Source organism: Lactuca virosa, chromosome 2 (genome assembly GCF_052849685.1).
Source record: "Lactuca virosa cultivar CGN04683 chromosome 2, Lactuca_virosa_CGN04683_v6, whole genome shotgun sequence".
NCBI lineage: Eukaryota > Viridiplantae > Streptophyta > Magnoliopsida > Asterales > Asteraceae > Lactuca > Lactuca virosa.
Window position 1 is genome coordinate 253,166,671 of NC_136427.1, and position 21,091 is coordinate 253,187,761.

The window sequence follows — 21,091 nt, forward strand, 5'->3', positions numbered from 1 at the left end:
TGGTTTGATGTAAGACCTACTTCTAGGTCGCTTTTCCCGAACTTGTTACATCTGTAATACCAGTATATTTGACAGATATCTAATCTCATGGAATTTAATATCCATATGCTATCATCTGTTAGTACTAGATCTACATTCAATCATACTATTCAATTGTGTTGTTGGGCTACGGAGAGTTAGTCCATGAGTCACTCTCATCAATTTCTCTATTCTTACCCGTATTGTCATCTTTGTAAACTTTTAGTTAAAAGATGCCTCCGCGCCGATCAACGAGACGCAATCCTCCGGTAACTGCAACACCACCTACTCCTCAAATCGATATGGCAGCTCTAAATGCAGCAGTAGTTGCGGCTGTGGCAACAGCCATGGCTTAATATCATTCTTCCGGTTCCACCGAAGGTGGAACACCTGTTTATTCTACTCACGGTGAAATCCCCGTGCGCTCGAGAGAGTGCTCCTACAAGGACTTCACCAACTGCAAGACAATGTCCTTTAAAGGGACTGGCGGAGTCATTGCCCTCTCGCAATGGTTCGAAAAGACAGAGTCGATCTTCGAGATCTGCTCATGCCCAGAAGGGAGCAAAGTCAGATTTGCTGCGTGCACCTTCGAGGCAAAAGCCCTGACATGGTGGAATAGCCATGTCAAGTCACTATCTCTAATAGTGGCCAATGCTATAGGCTGGGAAGCTCTTAGAGAGCTGATGATTGAAGAATACTGCCCGAGGGGCGAAATCCAGAAATTGGAACAGGAACTATGGAGCCTAACTATGAAGGGCTCCGACATAGTTTCCTATACCGCCAGGTTCAGCGAGCTGGTGGCCCTGTGTCCCAACATGGTTCACACGGAAGGAAAGAAAATAGAGAGGTACATCTGGGGGCTGGTGCCTCCGTTTCAGGGGAATGTTTTAGCTTCAAACCCCACCACATTCGATAGTGCCAAGCGGTTGGCACAGCGGCTCATTGACCATGGGGTCCGTACCCCAGCAGCAACAACAACCCTAGCCATCTCAGAACCCTCCAAAGCCGCCGACAACAAGCAGAAGTTCTGGGATGACAAGAAGAAAAAGAAAGCTGCCAAAAAGCAGCAGGTCGTGGCAGTTCATGCTGCGATAGCACCTACCGCTGCTGCTCCGGTAAAGCAGTATGCTGGAAGTTTGCCAAAGTGCAACAAATGCAACTTCCACCACACAGGAGCCTGCCGGGAAATGCAGTGCTCTAACTGCAACAGGAAGGGGCACACTGCCCGTTAATGCAAGGCTCTGGCAAAGCCAATCACCCAAGTCCCCGGCGTTGGTGTAGGCCAGGCTTGCTACGGTTGTAGCGAGGCGGGCCACTACAAAAGGAACTGCCCGAAGGCAGGGATATCTAGCGGAGTGGGAAGAGTTCTGGCTATAGGCCACGAGGAAGCGATTGCCAACCCCACAGTGATCACTGGTACGTTTCTCCTCGATAACTCATATGCATACATTCTGTTTGATAGTGGAGCGGAGAGGAGTTTCGTGAACCGGAAATTTGCTCACTTACTTAAGAAAAAATCGCATGCACTAAAAGAACCGTTTACAGTAGAAATGGCTAATGGAAAGACAGAGAGTACTAGCTGCATATACATAGGTTGTACTCTAACTCTAGATAGCCATTCATTTTCAATCGACCTCATGCCAGTCTCAATTAAAAGTTTCGACGTCATTATCGGCATGGATTGGTTGAGTATGCACCGTGCCGACATCATGTGTTATGAAAAGGCTGTTCGCCTTAATCTGCTGTCTAGCGAAACTCTAGTAATCTACGGCGACAAACCCGACACTAACCTTCGCCTCATCTCGAGCATTCAAGCCCAGAAGTCCTTGCGAAAGGAATGTCGCGCATTCCTTGCTCATGTTGTCGATGTGAGCCAAGAAACGAAATACATTAAGGACATTCCAGTAGTACGTGATTTTCCCGACATCTTTCCAGAAGAACTCCCAGGATTACCTCCGCAACGTCAAGTCGAGTTCAGAATTGACTTAGTTCCAGGGGCTACCCCAGTAGCCAAATCGCCCTATCGTCTAGCACCTGCAGAGATGCAAGAACTGTCCGGTCAACTTAACGAACTGCTCAGCAAGGGCTTTATAAGACCAAGCTTCTCACCCTGGGGAGCTCCAGTCTTGTTCGTCAAGAAGAAAGACGGATCGTTTCGTATGTTCATCGACTACAGGGAGCTCAACACACTGACCGTCAAAAATCGTTACCCTCTGCCTCGTATAGACAATTTATTTGACCAACTTCAAGGGGCGAACTTCTTTTCAAAGATCGACCTAAGATCCGGGTATCACCAGTTACGGGTGTTAGGGGAGGATGTTCCGAAGACAGCCTTCCGAACTCGTTATGGACACTACGAATTCGTAGTGATGCCGTTCGGATTAACCAATGCGCCCGCAGTATTCATGGATTTAATGAATAGGGTGTGTCGTCCTTACTTGGATCAGTTCGTCATCGTCTTCATCGATGACATACGTATCTACTTTCGTAGTAAGGAGGAGCATAGTCAACATCTTCAACGAGTCTTGGAAACGTTACGATCGGAGAAGCTCTAAGCGAAATTCTCGAAATGCGAATTTTGGATCCGAAGAGTCGAATTCTTAGGGCACGTGGTTAGCGAAGCGGGAATACACGTGGACCCTTCCAAAATCAAAGCCATTGAGAACTGGTCAGCATCGAAGACGCCTACAGAAATTCGTCAATTTCTAGGCCTCGCTGGCTACTATCGCAGGTTCATACAGAACTTCTCGCGGATTGCGAAACCTCTTACGACTTTGACCCAGAAGGGCGTGGCCTTTAACTGGGAAGAGAAGCAGGAGAGAGCGTTCCAAACGCTAAAACGAACCTTATGCACCGCACCGATACTATCCTTCCCAGAAGGAATAGAAGACTTCGTAGTCTATTGCGATGCATCCAATCAAGGGCTCGACTGTGTTTTAATGCAGCGAGGTAAGGTCATCGCCTATGCCTCGAGACAGCTGAAGACACACGAGGTCAACTACACCACTCACGATCTTGAGCTGGGAGCAGTTGTGTTTGCTCTGAAGATCTGGAGACACTACCTATACGGTACGAAGAACACTATCTTTACAGACCACAAAAGCCTACAACATATATTCGACCAGAAGGAGCTCAACATGAGACAACGACGGTAGGTCGAGCTACTCAGTGATTACGAATGCGAAATTCGTTATCATCCCGGCAAGGCCAATGTAGTAGCTGACACCCTAAGTCGGAAAGAATACTCTGGTCGTAGAGTCAAATCTTTGACTATGACTATCCATTCACACTTGTCCACACAAATCAAGGAAGCTCAGCTCGAATCCTTGAAACCTTAAAATGTGGCGGGTGAATCCCTGAGAGGGATGAATAAGAATTTGGAAGTCAAGGGTGGCGGAGCCTTATATCTCATGGATCGGATCTGGACACCGAAAAACGGTCGTTTCAGAGACTTGATCATGACCGAAGCTCACAACACTAGATATTTCGTCCACCCAGGTTTAGATAAGATGTATCTGGATCTTAAAAAGCTATACTGGTGGCCTAACATGAAAGCAGAGATTGCTACCTTCGTAAGTAAATGCCTTACTTGCACCAAGGATAAGGTCGAATACCAGAAACCCTCAGGTTTACTACAACAGCCGGAGATACCGGAATGGAAGTGAGAACGGATCACAATGGACTTCATAACCAAGTTTCCCAAGACAACGGGTGGTCTCGATACCATTTGCGTGATCGTAGATAGGTTAACCAAGTCCGCACACTTCCTGCCTATCAAAGAAACAGACAAGATGGAGAAGCTAACAAGAACCTACATAAGGGACATCGTACGACTGCATGGTGTTCCCATATCCATTATCTCTGATAGAGATAGTAGATTCACTTCGAGGTTCTGGCAGTCGCTACAAAGTTCCCTAGGAACTAGGCTGGACATGAGTACAGCCTACCATCCACAGACCGACGGAAAAAGTGAGAGGACTATCCAAACCTTGGAGGATATGTTGCGAGCCTGTGTGATCGACTTTGGGAAGACATGGGATACTCATTTACCTCTTGTCGAGTTTTCCTACAACAACAGTTACCACACGAGCATAAAGGTTGCTCCATTTGAAGCCCTCTATGGCCGAAAGTGCAGATCCCCTCTGTGCTAGGCTGAGGTGGGTGATACCCAGTTAGCTAAAGGACGAGTTCCTGACAGCACTCTCACCGGTCCGGAGATTATTCGGGAAACGACAGAGAAGATCGTTCAGATTAGTGAACGATTGAAAGCCTCTAGAGACCGACAGAAAAGCTACGCAGATAAACGAAGGAAACCGTAGGAATTCCAGGTGGGCGACCGTGTGCTATTTAAGGTCTCACCCTGGAAAGGCTTGATACGCTTCGGAAAGCGTGGAAAGCTAAATCCAAGATACATAGGGCCTTTCGAGATTCTCGCTAGAATCGGCCCTGTAGCTTACAAACTCAACTTACCTCGCGAACTCAGTAACGTACATTCTACTTTCCACGTCTCAAACTTGAAAAAGTGTATGTCCGACGAGACTCTTGTAATCCCACTCGACGAGATCGAGATCAACGAGAGCCTCAACTTCGTGGAAGAACCTGTAGAGATCATGGACCGAGAGGTCAAGCAAACAAAGCAAAGTCGTATCCCGATAGTGAAGGTTCGCTGGAACGCCAAGCGAGGACCTGAATTCACTTGGGATAGAGAGGATCAAATGAAACTGAAATATCCTCATCTTTTTACTTAGTTATTTGTAACTACTTATTTGCTTAAACTCTAATTTCGGGACGAAATTCCCTCTAACAGGGGGATGATGTGACAACTCGAAATTTCTATCTTGTACAACCACTCACTTCAATAGAAGTCAGACTTGTTTCTGCTATCATTAAGCACTGTATATATTCAGATTGAGTGTTCTAAGCCAAGTAGATTCAAGATTCAAATATTAGGAAGTATCTTCTAGGGTAAATATGGAAAAATCAAGCCTTAAGCCCCATTAAAAGGGTGTTTACGGCCAAACTTTATGAGTTTGGGCCGTAAACTCACCTAAGGCCGTGAACTCATGCTATATGCATGAGTTTATCCCATTTTCACCATTTCTTCCCTTTCAAGCTCAAGAACTCCCATTCTCTCTCAACTATCATCAAGATCTTCATCTTAATCTTCGAAAAATGTAAGAATTTCTTCCCTTGATTTGTTGTTAAAACACTTTATCTAGTTCAACCCTTTGATTTCATCCATGAAATCATTCCATTTTGATAGATCTTCAAGTGTTCTTCATTTCACCAAGAACACACACTAGTGTTCTTGGACTTTAAACACCCTTGCAAGCTTCTATATTGTAAGTACTCTTACCTTAGCTTGTTGTGTGCTTGAATCACTTATTTTACACCTAGAAAACATCAAGAACACAAGATCATAAGGTGTTTACGGCCAAGGCAATCTCCTTGGGCCATAAACCCTAATAAAGGGGGCAATATGAGCCCTAGTCCCTTCCAAAGCCTTGGAAACAAGTCTAGATCACTTCCAAGAAGAGTTCAGGACCTTAAACATCAAAAGAAACAAGAACAGATGGTGTTTACGGCCAAGGCAATCACCTTGGGCCGTAAACACTAGTTCAGGGTGCATATTTGCCACCCTTCCTTCCTAAGGCTTAGAATTGAACTTAGAACCCTTCTAAATGACTTGGAAGACCTTAAAACACAAAATGGTACTACTTACCATGAGTTTACGGCCGTAAACTCATTGGGCCATAAACCCATGGGCCGTAAACTCACATGGTGTTACCATTTGGGCCGTAAACTCCTAAGTGAGGCCCTACAACCCTTAGATGCAACCCTTGGTACTTCTAGCACTTGAATCAAAGTGTTTTCCATGTCATAGGGTGTCTTTACTTGCTTAATTAGTTGTTAATTGACTAATTAGATACATATATGTGTCATTATATGTAAATAGGATCCGTGTGTGTGCTCAAGTCTTCACTTGACACTTAGCATCCTATACCATCCGTTCATCCAAACCACTCACTATAGGTGAGTTCATACCCCTTAATCTATCTTTTAAATGATTTTAAATGCTTTTATGGGGGGGGGGGGAATACAAGTTGAAACATTATAGTTATTATATCAATCACATGTGATTAATAACTATCAAACAAAGGATTTGTTATTCAATTAGCTGTTTTATCAAACAAAACTACTTCAAATAGTTATCAAATACTTTTACATGTTAAATACTTTCTATTCAAACTCTTTTAAACTTATACTTTGTCAAATGCATATCTATATAGATATAGTTATATAAGTAGGATTGAAAGGACTTAGGACTGGTAGCTCGCCTTGCTTCCTGTTCCTTGTTTGGTTGTGGACTTAGGGTATCAGTTATTTGTCCGAAGGTCGTTTGAATCTTAGTTATATATTATGTATATGTGTATAGATATAAAAGTTCCTTCATTCAGTTCAATACCTTTGGGTAGCAAAGGTATACAATCATGTTCATACATACAAACAACATTACTAGTAAACTATAATAGGTATAGTTTAGGAAGTTACTAATACTATTACTGGAACAATGAAACATATAATGAGTCAGTTCATACATGAGTCAATAACATACAGATAGAGAATACTATGATGAGAAACAAAAAATAACATACAGATAGAGAATACTATGATGAGAAACAAACAATAACATACAGATAAAGCATACTGTGATGAGAAACAAACAGAGCATACTAGACAGAGAAAACATACATTACACTAGTACATACCATACATATACAAGAACATTACAACAGAAATGTGAGCCACGTAACGGAGCATGTCATCACCTGTCATGGCTCGTTTTGTATCCAGAGTCTCCTAAAAGGAGAGCGTTGAATTTGTGTATAGATCTATACTAGATTGACTATCCTACACCTTGTTGCTCGCTACAGTGGGACTTGCAAGTCTACGGGTGCCAAATGTCATTTCTTCCGATGTCTTTCATCATCGTGTTTTAGTCGGTAGTATGGTACAGGCATATCACTTGTTACTTTAAATAACAATTGGTTTAAGGTAATTAGTACATCAGTAGTTACTATAATATAACACTACAGTACTTTATTATTTTCCCTTTGCATTCATATTGTGATCTTTTCACATAAAAGATAATGTAAAACTATATTTCTGGTTAATGATAGTCATACTTGGGGAAAATACACACTTTTACAAGAAACAAACATACATTTCATTTGATGCCTTGGTAGAAGGCTACGTTTAGTAGAAAATATAGGATTTTCTAGGAGATACAAACATTTACAAATATTTACAAACTTATACATCAAGTACTTACAAAACACTTTCATACAAACAATGACACTAAAATGCTTATGAACTCACCAGCTTTAAAGCTGATAAACTCTTTCAAAATAACTTGTATTCTCAGGTCATCAGTAGACAGGTACCGATGTCAGGTTTTGAGAAGATGGAGCTCGTTCAAGACTCATCTCTTATATTTTGATTTACATTTTTGGTGTCTTATAAACTTCACAGAACACACTTGTATTAAATTATATTATTAATGCAATGGATGATGTTGTTGCTTGTTTACTACTATACTTTGTTGTGATACTGTACATGACGTCCTCCACCCCTGAACGTTTCCGCCGTTCCGGTTTTGGGGTGTGACAGGTAGAAAATGGGAAGTCATAGGTCGGGGCCTTGCATGAAATATAGATTTTTGTTTGAGAAGTATTTAGTCTAAGAGATCTAGATAATATTGTGGGGCTCTTCAATACCTTTCCCTGGATATAAATAACACCAAAATCGAAGTTGAAACGAAGAAGTTATAACAGTTTGAATTTGGTGTTGGAGGTAGTAGTACGTTGGGCGTATTTAATGTACGCTAGGCGTACTAGCTGACCACGACGCGTATTCAAGAGCGTATGCTGGTCGTATAATTTGGTACGCTGAGCATACGTAATAAGATGTCAAACCCTAATCTGAGGCTTTGAGCCCTATTTAAGCTCCTTAACTCCCCTAAACCTTTTCCATTCTCAGCCTCCACTCATTCAACGTCCTCCCATGAAACCCTAACCCTCGTTTGAGCCTTGTGAGAAAAAAATGTGCTTTTAAGTGCTTTGGAGTGTTCTTGGTGCATCTTAGAGAATAAGGAGCTCATTGGAAAAGTGTTGGTTGCATTGGAGCTTGTAGATCCAATTCTTATTCACCTTGATCTTTCTTCTAGAGGTATAAATTTGAATCTTGAAGATGCATTTGTTAGATCTAGCTAGTTTTGGGTGTTATGAGCTTTTGGTCACTTTGAGTGCATAAAGTTTAGATCTTGAAAGTTTGTGACCTTGTTATGGATAAAGTTGGAAACTTTATCCATCTAAACATCGTATTGATTCAGATCTGAAGGTTATAGACTTAGACTTAATGGATTATGTTGGAAAAGATGCACTTTTGGTCCCTTTGAGCCTTAAAGACTAGATCTTGTTTTTTGGGACCATTCTAATGGATAAAGTTGGAAACTTTATCCATTATAAAGCTATTAGGAACCATAAAAATGTGATATTGGTCATTCTATCTCTTCCATGCAAGAGTTATGATGTCTTAATGGATTAATAAGTTAGGGTTTATAACTTTTGGACCTTTTCTAGCCATGGAAATTCATAAAGATGGAAACTTTATGACTTAAGTCGATGTTTTGAGTCTAGATCTGAGCTCAGGACAAAAGGTAAAGTACTTAATGGAGAAATAAGATCAGGTTGCGTACGTTGGGCGTACACAGGTGCCATGGATTTTGACTTTGTTGGATTTCGTTGACCATTGACTTTTGACCAAGTTTGACTTTAGGTCAAACTTGAGGGTTTTGGACTGTTAATTAAGGTTTTACTTGGTTTTGGTGATTAGCGGATTCGCATTGCTAAACAACTTATTCTCTTAGTAATTCTCATAGCATACGATATCCGCACAATAATTAGTTAAAATAGAATAACCTAAGCCTATATATATATATATATATATATATATATATATATATATATATATATATATATATATATATATATATATATATATATATATATATATATATATATATATATATATATAGCCCTAATAGCTATCATTTTTTTTGGTTGTAATTAGTGTATTGATGATATCCAGATTGAATTTATAACATTTTATACTCTCAACGACTTTATTAAATTGACTATTTTTTGGAGTTAGACCGAAAAAACACAATTCATGGGAGGGATATATATAATAAAGTCCTAATATTTTCATCGATTTGACGTGAAAGTTGTAAACTTTATTTATTTGACAGTAAAGTCCTAACTACCGACAGTTTTTGACACTTTTATCCTTTTTTCCGGTTAACCGGTAAATAGGACTTCTTTGTTAAAAAAAAATTTAGGACTTTTTGTCAAATCGTGAATTAGGACTTTAGTATCAAAAAATAAAGTTTAGGACTTTCTTGTCAAATCGTTAAAAATATTGGGACTTTAGTGTATATATCCCTTTTTGGTTAGAAATTTAATGGTACGATAGTCTTTAAGCATAAGAGTTATTGAAATCTGCTCTAGTCAGCTAGATCCTATTGAAATCTTTAGAGAGCCGGGTGTGGGCAACGCGGAAGGCGCGTTATCTGATTTGGCACCCTAATAATGGCGCCATAATGGGTGGAACACCGTCCCACGTAGCCGTTATTAGGTGTTATGTTAAGATACGTTATCACGAAAACGAGAGGTAACGCCGGTTATTTGCTTCAAACGGTCACAATTTCGACCGTTTTTTAAAACGGTCACTTATTAAAAAAAAATTATTTACACTATAAATTCATACAATTTATATCATTTTTAAATACAAAAAACATAAATTTCTCTCAACTACATATTTCTTTCAATATTTCAAAACCAAAATATGGATCAATTTGATCCGGCCCATCCGTACAACGATGATAACGACGAAAACGATTTGTTCGTGAGTATGATGTACTGGTATTATACAGACAGCTTGGTACAGCCAGATCCAGCTCCACTACTCACGCGACGTGCGGCGTTAAATAGAGATCGTGAGGAAGGGCATAGACGGCTAGTTAACGATTACTTTGCGGAAAATTGTGTCTACCAGCCAAACGATTTCAAAAGAAGATTTCGTTTGCGAAAAAATGTCTTTGAAAGGATAGCCAACGCTATGGAAGCAAGGTATCGTTTTATTCAACTTTTATAATTTACAAAATGTCACTTTTAGATAAAATAAATACAATTTTTACATGTTTAATATTTATTTAGGTATCGTTTGTTTCAACTTTTATAATTTATAAAATGTCACTTTTAGATAAAATAAATATAATTTTTACATGTTTGATATTTATTTAGGTATGAATTTTTCCAAATGAGATATGATGCTAGAGGCAAATGAGGTTTCACTGGGTTGCAAAAATGTGTTGCTGCAATTAAACTTATGGCAATGGGGGAGTCGCCCGATTCTGTTGACGATTATATAAGAATGTCTGAGAGGACCGCACGAGAAAGTTTGTATTTATTGGCAAGAGGTGTTGTCGAAACCTTCGGTGACCAATACTTGCGCAACCCTTTGTTGCATGATATGCGACAACTATATGCGGCACATGAAGAAAGACATGGTTTTCCGGGTATGCTTGGGAGCATTGACTGCACACACTGGAAATGGAGAAATTGCCCCGTGGCGTGGAAATGCCAGTATTCGAGCGGTCATCATGGAGCGCCTTCGTTGGTATTAGAGGCTGTTGCTTCACAAGATTTATGGATTTGACATGCTTTTTTCGGGGTTGCGGGTTCTAACAACGACGTCAACGTTCTCGATCAATCACCAATATTTGACGATCTTTTGTCAGGAAAAGCCCCGGATGCTCCTTTCACGGTGAATGGAAATGAATATAAGTTTGGGTATTACCTTACAGACGAAATATATCCACAATATTCCACGTTTGTGAAGGCTTTTCGACACCCAATAGATCCAAGGGACAAATATTTCAAGAGACGACAAGAAGGAGCACGTAAGGACGTTGAACGTGCTTTTGGGTTTTTGAAATCAAAATGGCACATAGTTGAACATGCGGCGAGACCTTATGAGTTAGATACTCTACGATATATCATGTATGCATGTATCATAATGCATAACATGGTTGTCGAAGATAAATGACGCAATATTGCAACGTATTCGCCTACGTAGCCAAGACATGTGCAATTTCAACCAGGGACAACGAAATATTTACATAGAGTGGTTGATATTCAAGATCAGCGAAAACACAAGCAACTCCGTGAGGACTTGGCGGATTACATCTACGTTGGTCACGAAGATGAAGATGAATAGTTTTAGGCCAAAAAATGTAGGTTTTATCATTTTTTTTTTTTTTTTGCTTTTTAGGTTTTTAAATGTTTTTGTGTTTTGTTGTGATTTTTTTAATGTTGTTTTTAATTTAAGATTTATTAAAATTTTATTTTTACTTTTCAAATGTTATTTTTAATTTACGATTTAAGTTATATGATAAATATAAATACTATGATATAAATAAATAAAAAAAACAAATTCGAAATATAGAAAAAAAAACATCAAAAAATAAAATAAAAAGTAAAATAGAAAATAATTGGGGTTATCACAAGTTATTAGATGTTGTCAATTTCCACCTTAGGTGCTATAACACCCATGTATGAGTAGGATGCTGACATGACACCTTTTGGGTGTGGTAACATGTAATAACATGTTGTCCACATCTAGTAGTCTTAACGTTTGCGTTTTGTTAAATAGTTTTTTAATCTCAATAAAACCGATATTGAAAAAAATGGAGATAATCAAGAAAGAAAGAAAGAACAAGGGTTGTGTTGGCTTTTTACAGTCCTAAAAATGAAGAACTAAGAAACCAGAAAAAAAAACGAAATTGCCCTTCTTACCCATTCTCCTCGTTCACACCCTAATCGTGATTATATCAGGGTAAAGATGATGATGGTAAGAAAAATAGATATTTGTTTGTTGAGATTAAAAAAACTATTTAACAAGAAGCACACGTTAAAGATTTCAATAGGATCTAGCTGACTAGAGCAGGTTTCAATAACTTTTATGTTTAAAGACTATCATACCATTAGATTTCTAACCAAAAAAGGGATATATACACTAAAGTCCCAATATTTTCAACGATTTGACAAGAAAGTCCTAAACTTTATTTTTTTGACAGTAAAGTACTAAAGTCCTAATTCACGATTTGACAAGAAAGTCCTAAACTTTATTTTTTTTAACAAAAAAGTCCTAATTACCGGTTAACCGGAAAAAAATGGTAAAAGTGTCAAAAATTGCTGGTAGTTAAGACTTTACTGTCAATAAAATAAAGTTTAGGACTTTCATGTTAAATCGATGAAAATATTGGAACTTTACTATATATATTCTTCATGGGAAAGTATATTTCCCTTTTTTAAACGGGCATAATTATACCATATATATATATATATATAATTAAATCTCATTGATCTAATGAACATTATTTTTTTAAACCGACACTTTTGGCCTAATAGTTTGTTACTTTGATAATTTTCATCCAATTTTTTTTTCTTGTGGTTGATTGTCATTGTCATTTGTCATTAGATTTATTCACCATTTACTGCCACATGTTACCAACATGTGTTGTTTCCTTCTATTTTCCACCGCCTTCGTTATCTCTTTTAGATGTCTCCACCGCTTACTTCCCAGATACGTTCCACTGTTTATCTTATGAGTAAATTACACGAATCGTCCCTCGTGCAAGTGCCAAAATGCACGTTTAGTCCCTATTTTTAAAAATTAACTCGGATCGTCCCTCGTTTAATTAAACTTTGCACGTTTCATCCTTCATTAGTTTAAATTTACACGCTTCATCCCTTGAGAAACATGAAATGACTATAATGCCCTTTTCCATTTATTTTTCATTTATTTTTCATATTTCTGGATTAATTTTAATTACTAAAAAAATCTAATTAAATTTATGGGTCCACCTAACCCTTTTAAATAAAAGAAAACCCAGCCACCCCTCTTTCCCCTAAATTTTTGACAGATATCAAACATCACCACCGTCATATTATTTGAAGGAAGAAGCAAAGTCATCAGAATTTGCTACAACCACCACCAGAAATAACTCTGATATCGATCCCCAAACAATACTCTAGAAATGAGTCGCCTGACCATAACCCTCATCTATTGACGAACCACACCCTGTGTCTATCTCTCTGTTAACTCCATCGTCTCAGATCGATGTTGCTTAGAGCCACTACTGCCACAAGAACCACCGGTAAACATCAGTATCTCAAACCTCCCATGGAGCAAAGTCACACAAGCGAAGATGACCAGTAGGTTCGACTTGTACTTTAACGCCTGTACCGCTTGAAAATTGAAGAATAGATCAGGTGATGGCGAGTTATGATGGAGATGGCGAGCTGCTGTGGAGTTGACGTTAACTGGTGGTTTTCCGATCGATGCAGAAGAAGAAGGGGTGAGAATGAAGATCGATGGTGAGTTGTAGTAGCTTGAGGTCCCCCATTTTTATTTCAGATGGTCCACCATTTTTGTTTCATGAGAGTTGGGGGGACGAAAGTAATTTGGGGTGGTTCGGATCTATGTAGATCTCGCCGGAAAGGAGGCTGCCAATCGGAAAAGAGAACAAGATAATGAGGAGGAGCGCTGTGATCTAGGGTATTGGATCTGGTTTTGGATCCTAATTGGGAGAACACCGACGGTGGTGCTTGGTTTTCGCTGGAGACATGGAAGCAGGTGGGTGGCGGCATGATTTCGCCGGCATTATGTGGACGACATTAGGGTTGTGGGTTGTTATCAGAAGTGACTAAAAAGAGGGAAACAAAGTATAAGAAAATTGGGGAAAGGAAAAGGGAAGGGGGAAGGGGTGGGGCATTTATTTTTTCTTAATTTTTTAATTTAAAATGACAAGTAAATAAAAAGAAAAATTTTTAAAAATTATTAAGGGAAAAATAGTCATTTTTTGATCGCAGGCGACCAGAGTGAAAAAGAAATTATATAGGGACGGTCCGAGTTAATTTTTAAAAATATGGACTAAACGTACAATTTGACTCTTCCACGAGGGACGATTCAAGTAATTTACTCTTATCTTATCGTTGTCGCCAGACGACCTCCTACACGCCTGCTTCCCCCCACCGTACCCCAAACACCATCTTCTTTTACCCTAAGACCTCCTCTTAAGAGGGTCGTTCTTCCATACTCACCGATAGGTCCTTCCTAAATCAGAAACGTAATGAGATTGGAGGCCTTCCGACCGGCGTCTGCCAAGCACTACCGTCCCCACCATTTTCTCGATTTCTATCGACGATCACCCCCTGCAGATCGATTTCACCATTCATCTTTGGAGTCGATGCTCCGTCTGATGGAGGGTTTTCGTCGGATTCCTTTGTAGCTTCCACTCTAACTCCACCTTCTAAGTTTTCTAATATGCGTCGTTTTTTTCGAAGTTCTAATTTTCGAGATGGAGAGTGGAAGGAGAAAGCAATCGGAACATCAATGGTGAATCTGATGGATCTAAGAAACATGAACCCCAAAAGAAGACACACTTTCAACGGGATATAGCCATTTTTGGTTTGGAACTATCGGCTTCCCTTTTTGAACAATCAGTTTGGTATGATGCTAGTACAATCTTTAGAGTGAAAACATTTTCTCACACTACTCGATTCTGGTAACTCAGGTGAAAACATTCTCTAATGTTTATACTTTGCACCTGTAAGGCTAAATCGCTTCTTTTACTTCTTCTATGTTTCGTGTTTCATTTGGATTTTTATCAACCTCTCCTTCACCGTCTATGACATCATTCCTAAATCTATAACAATGCTTCTCATTATCCTCAGGTTCGTCATCTAGAATTGCAGCTTCTCCTCATGTTTCACTGCCTCTTCAGTCTTCAATTTGGAGCCACCTAGAATTGTCTTCATCTCTGCTATGTCATACCGATTGTGAGCAAATTGTAAGAATTTTCTCTTCAGTTTCCTTTTTTTCTTCAACATCAGATGCTCCGAGTTTCACAAGACCAAATTCGAGTTTCATAAATTAGGGCAGAAAGAGGTCTGAATTTATTCTGTAAGCATTTGGTTTTTGGTTGCTCTTCTTCTTTGTACATATATGCTTATCGATATACATAATCAATTCAGTGAAATTGTTGATAGTTTTTTTGTTCAATCACTCATATCTACCATACTGACTTACTGTTCTTTCAAGGGCAGAAAAGATCTTTTAAATTAGTTTTTTGAGAAGAAGAAAAATGAGCTTTTAAGAAGTCACGAATCTGTGACTTTTGGCAACTTTTGCCTTTTTTCCCTTTCCCCCCTCAAAAGTTTAAACAAACACATTTTAAAACTTCAAAAGTTTAAACAAACACATTTTAAAACTATCTTTTGAAAAAAAGAATAAAAAAGTTCTTTTCTAAAAAGGACTTTTTGGTCTGAAAAGCTATCCCAAACACCCCCTAACATAATTTATTTTACTAATGTGCATATCTTAACTGGGATGATAAGAAGGTTGATAAGTATCGAGAAATTCCATGGGTCATAGTCTCAAGACTTAAAGCTCCTATAGGGATATCTCTATAGAGAGATTAGTAGAAAGGTTTAGGGATATCTCTATAGAGAGATTAGTAGAAAGGTTTATTGGTGGCAGTGAGAAGGAGGTATTTAATGTTATTGGTCCATACCGAATCGACTTTTAAGCCACAAAAAGACCTATTGATGCGGGCATATATTAAGTGATCTTTCACATATACACAATAAATCTAAGGTTTTTTTTAAGAATGAAATATTATTTAGTTGAAGCAATTTGGATTACCTACTGTTGCAAAAGTGAAATACTACTTACTACAAGATCTGATTCAAGAATACATATATACACTATAATCAACTTACCTTTCAGCATAATGTAACAAATATAAGTAGAAAACTATCTTAACCTCCGAGAGATGAAATTTCTTGACAACCTGCAAATCATTCCGATCACGCAACATCAAAAGGTGTTGAATTGAAAATACATATAATCTTATTGTAACATCCCAAATTTCAAGACAAAAAATTTCGTTTTTAATTATGTAACTTATAAAACAGTTTACTGAAAACATCACCAATATCATATCAAACCAACAAACCCATAATTCAAATGTCATAAAACATGTCATGGAATAATAATATCATAGTACAATCCCAAGAACATCATGGTGAGGAAAATAATGGTGTGATGCGTTGCTACCGAGCCGGCTCCTTTCCCTTCGAAGAAGGACCTGAAACAAAAACTGTAAACCGTAAGCACGAAGCTTAGTGAGTTCCCCCATCATACCTCATACCATATAACAACCATACTGTCGGGCAATTCTGGGGTGCCCGACCTACTCTGCCAGGCCATTCTGGGGTGTCTGACCTACCCTCCGGTTTATCTCGACCGGCTACGGGGACTATTTCACATCATACTACTACCATATAATAAAATAACATAAACATACTGCCAGGCGATTTTGGGGTGCCCGACCTACCCCTCGGTCCTTACGACCGTGACACGGGGACTATTCCCCCAACTACTACTATCACATAACATCATATCATGCTAGCACATAAAACATATCAGGTAGTAACAAACATAGATAATTATCACAAAGACAATCATCTAACAAACAACTCCTACTAGTGGGCCGACATTGTGGCCGTAGACCCACTTCTACTGGAAGGTAACTCAGCTCAATGTCGTGCAGTAATTGAATTGTCCTCAGTGTTGGGATCAACTCTCCTCAACCTCCTACACATATCAGTCTCTTTTAGTTACTCCTTCATATTCATATCCTCTTTAAGGGTCAATCTTGGATAAAGGTCAAAGTCAAAGTCAAAGTTAACGCTCTGGTCAATGTCAACATCCTGGTTGACTCAACTCGACGAGTTGGGCCATCAACTCGTCGAGTTCCATAATTCAGAGAATCTCAAATTCACGATCTGACTTGTCGAGTTACCCTCTAACTCGCCGAGTTTCTCGTTATGACATAATCGAGACTTTCCATTTGAACTCGTCGAGTTTTCATTCATACAGTCGAGACATTTGCTCACTGACTCGACGAGTTCATCCTTGGACTCGTCGAGTTCTTGACCTTTAAGTCCAAAACACGTCTAACTGGCTGAGTCATCTTCTAGACTCGACAAGTTGCTAAGTACCAGAGAAGGTTGGGGAACCACGACCCGAATCGCCGAGTCCTATGAACGACTCGTCGAGTCCCCTATGACCAAAAACTATACAGTCGATTTTAGTCGGGCTTAACACATCCAAAACATAGATCTGGCCTCATAGGGTTGATATAACACATAAAGTTTCAAACTTTATGTTCATGCATAGGCTATTTAGCTCAAAAAGCCCGAAAAAGTGGTTCATAGGATGCATGGGACTCCCATGGCCATAAAGTTGGCACCTTTATGCCATGGAGTCCCTCAAAGACTCTGGATCTGAAGTCAATACCCCAAAACATGTTTGCATCCATGAATGGTTCCAAAAATGGCTCCTTAAAGCCCTAAACTACCCCAAAAGAGATCTACTAGATGAATGGACAAGGTATAAACTTTATACCTCAAATGAGCTGGAAATGGAACACAACCTCTGGATCTACTTGCTTCCTCTTGAACTCTCAAGCTTCTTCTTCCTTCTTAAGCTTCAAAACCACCAAGAACACACAAAAATGGCTCAAGAACACTCAAAATGGGTTAGGGTTTCAAATTAGGGTTTTCTGGACTAAGGGAGAAGATGAGGGAGGCCGTAGTGGGGGTGTTAAGGTGTTTAAATAGGCTGCAAACCCTGAAAATTAGGATTTCACTCTGGCAGACCTACTCGTCGAGTCGAGGCTCCACGACTCGTCGAGTAGACTTCAAGTCTCGCGTCCAACATATCCAATTCCTACTCGACGAGTTTGGGGCCTCCAACTCGTCGAGTCCCTTAGCAAATATGAATAATTTCTTATTTAAATACGGACCAGGAACCGGGCGTTACACTTATCATTCTATAAGTTATAACAACTTCATTTTGGTTCAATTTCATCACCTTAATAGTGGCATGGTTTTAATAAAATTATATCTAGATAATTGCATGACTGCTGAAAAAAAAAGGTTTACTTATTTTAACTAAATCTGAAATTTAATTATTAAATGTTGTTATGTTCTTTGTGGATTCATTAGTTTTCAATTTATTGTTGTGTTCTTTGTGGATTCAGATCTTGTATTCTTCAAAGTCAGTTGCAGTTTCTCAAAAAGATGACAAACCTTTCATCAAACTAACTCATATATCTCCTAAGAAGGTCATACATATAAACTTATCATTCTATAAGTTATAACAACTTCATTTTGGTTCAATTTCATAACCCTAATAGTGGCATGGTTTTAATAAGATTATATCTAGATAACGGCATGACTGCTGAAAAAAAAAGGTTTACTTATTTTAACTAAATCTGAAATTTAATTATTAAATGTTGTTATTGTTGGATTAAGGTGTCCAAGCTCGTAACTAAATTGGTATAAACTTGAAAATAGAAGAAAAGTCCTTTTGGGTTGCCCTCATAACTAGAAATAGCTAGAAATGATATTATGAGAGAGAGAGAGAGAGAGAGAGAGAGAGAATGTTTTGTTAATATATTATGTGATTAATATATTAATTGGGAATAAATAATTGATATGTTAATTTGTTACGTGATTAAAACATTAACATGAGATCAGTAGTTAAATAGTTGATTTGTTAATTTATATGGTTAATAAATTAATAAGAAATCAATTAGAATTAATTAATTATTAATCAGAATTAATCTGGAATTAATTTAGGATTAATTGGAATTAATTAAAGGTGTAGGGGTGAATTGTAATTGTTTAATAGTTGAATAAAAGAAGCAATTCTAGAAACCTACATGGCATGGACGGTTTTGGAGGCTCCTCTAGGGTTTCTAGAAACCTCATGGTTGCATAAAATGAAGGGATTTGAATTATGATTAAATCTATTATTTAATCAATTCTGATTCTGCTTTGCTTGCAAGTTACCTAAACTATAAATAGGACCCCATGGTCATCAGTTTTCGTTCATGACCTTCCTAAGAAGCATAAGAACGAAATTTATTCTTCTCTCCTCTCTCTCCTCTTCATTTTAGGGTTTTAGATGTGAGCCATTAGAGGCATTAGATTTCTGGTTCTTGTGTTCCAAGGTTTTCAAGAAGGATATTGGTGTGATTATTTGATACAAGAATTAATAGGTATGTAAACCCTAACTCTATGTAAAGTTCGATTTTTATAGATATCCTTTAGGGTTCTTGATGTTCATAGGTTATTGTTATCAATAGAGAAAATTTAGATCCAAATAGGTTGCATGTGAACTTAAGAGTTCAGTTGTTCCGCCACATGTTTTAATTAAAACCTATAAAACCTATCAGTTGTATCAGAGCCATAGTTTTCAATTTGATTGTGCATAATAGTGAATAGATCAAAATTAGGGTTTATAGAAATTAAACCCTAATAGCCTTGGATTTTTTATTTTGCTCGGGTTTCTTGAAACCCAAGCCTCTTTTTCTCTATTTTCAAAAATTGGAAGTTACTTTAGGGTTTTATCTTGTTTCCTTAATTATTGTTTTAATAGCCTTAAAATAGAAGAATTAAAATTGGAAATATCCATACCCTGATTTTCGAAAATTAGAAGGGTTGGATTATGATTAAAATTGAATTATTTTATTAATTGTTTAATTTAAATAATTATTTAATCTCTAGATGATTTAATTAATTTAATTAATTGTTTAATTAAAAGATAAAGATAAATCATAATTGGTTTAATATTAATTAATTAATTAAAATATTCAATTTAAATAATTAATATTTAAACCTTTTATTTTGAAATGTTTTAAAATACACCTTATATATATATATATATATATATATATATATATATATATATATACTATTAAAAGTTTAATATACTATATGTATAAGACAACTCAGTCAAATAGCTAGTACGCCTCATTCATGATGTCACAACTGGCATTTTAGCCATGAAATTCTGTGATCATTTAAATGTCATCTATGATAATATTTGTAACTCTAACTTGTTATCATACGTTATGTTCATTCTATGACAACAAACTTAGTCAGGATCCACAATTGTAGTTCAAAACTATATGCAAAACATTTCAGAAAGTCAATTGGGAGTTGAAAACCCTAAAAATCCCGGTTCAAGTTCTTTATGGACTAGGATTTTCTTATTGGGCCTAATGGACCAATAAGCATTCAGTTCGACTATATTGGGCTTAGAAACCCTATTTGGATTCTAAATGGACCCATATCATAAATCCAAAACATTTTGGACCATTTGGACCTAGAATGATTCATTCTAACCCTAATAGGCCTTATTGGGCCATAATGGATTAATTGGCCCTAATAGACCATAAACCCATTCCTTTATACCATAATGGGCCGTGAACCACCTTGAGAGCCCAATGGACCGAAAAATATTATTGGGCCTAGGAAATTCGAACAAAGCCAAGAAATTGAGCCCAACACCATTTTTCTTCATTCCATTAGGCCCATTCTCGACCCATAGATAAAAAAAATAAATATAATAAAAGCTATAAAAGGGGATGAATTAGAATGGTGACAACACATAATTATCTAGCAAACATTTAGATAATCACATGTATCAATGAGATTATTACCCTCCATGCAAAACTTTCCCTCCCTCTCTCTTTATCACTCTCGGCCGAGAACACACACACACCACCACCATCTTCATTTTTCCTCAAACTCTTACAAGAAATCTCTTAAGAACTCTCCTCATTCTCTCTAAATTTTCGAGATTTGGTGTGTGTCTTCAAGAGGTTCTCATCTAGATCATCTTTGTTGGTAAGTTATCATCATGCACTACTTGTTATCCTCCATTCCTATGCTAAAACTTCATACTTACAAAGCTTCATTTCGTGATCATGTTTCCTAGAAACATTCAAGTTCGAAAACTTCTTCAAGGAAGCAACCAAGGCCGAAAACACCTTGAAACTTCCTTCATCTCTTCATCAAAACCGATCCAA

At 37.9% G+C, this 21,091-nt stretch overlaps 1 protein-coding gene and 1 long non-coding RNA gene across 2 annotated transcripts; both read left to right on the plus strand.

Annotated features, from left to right (window-relative positions):
* The first annotated feature begins 10,473 nt into the window (after window positions 1–10,473).
* Window positions 10,474–11,358, plus strand: LOC145158406 (uncharacterized). The gene is made up of 3 exons (XM_079077312.1): window positions 10,474–10,657; window positions 10,880–11,141; window positions 11,265–11,358. The coding sequence occupies exons 1-3, from the start codon at window positions 10,474–10,476 to the stop codon at window positions 11,356–11,358; spliced, it is 540 nt and encodes a 179-aa protein (XP_078933438.1).
* Window positions 11,359–14,111: 2,753 nt separating this feature from the next.
* Window positions 14,112–15,207, plus strand: LOC145156926 (uncharacterized). The gene is made up of 2 exons (XR_013736980.1): window positions 14,112–14,719; window positions 14,880–15,207. It is a non-coding gene; the product is annotated as an uncharacterized LOC145156926 (long non-coding RNA).
* Window positions 15,208–21,091: the final 5,884 nt, after the last annotated feature.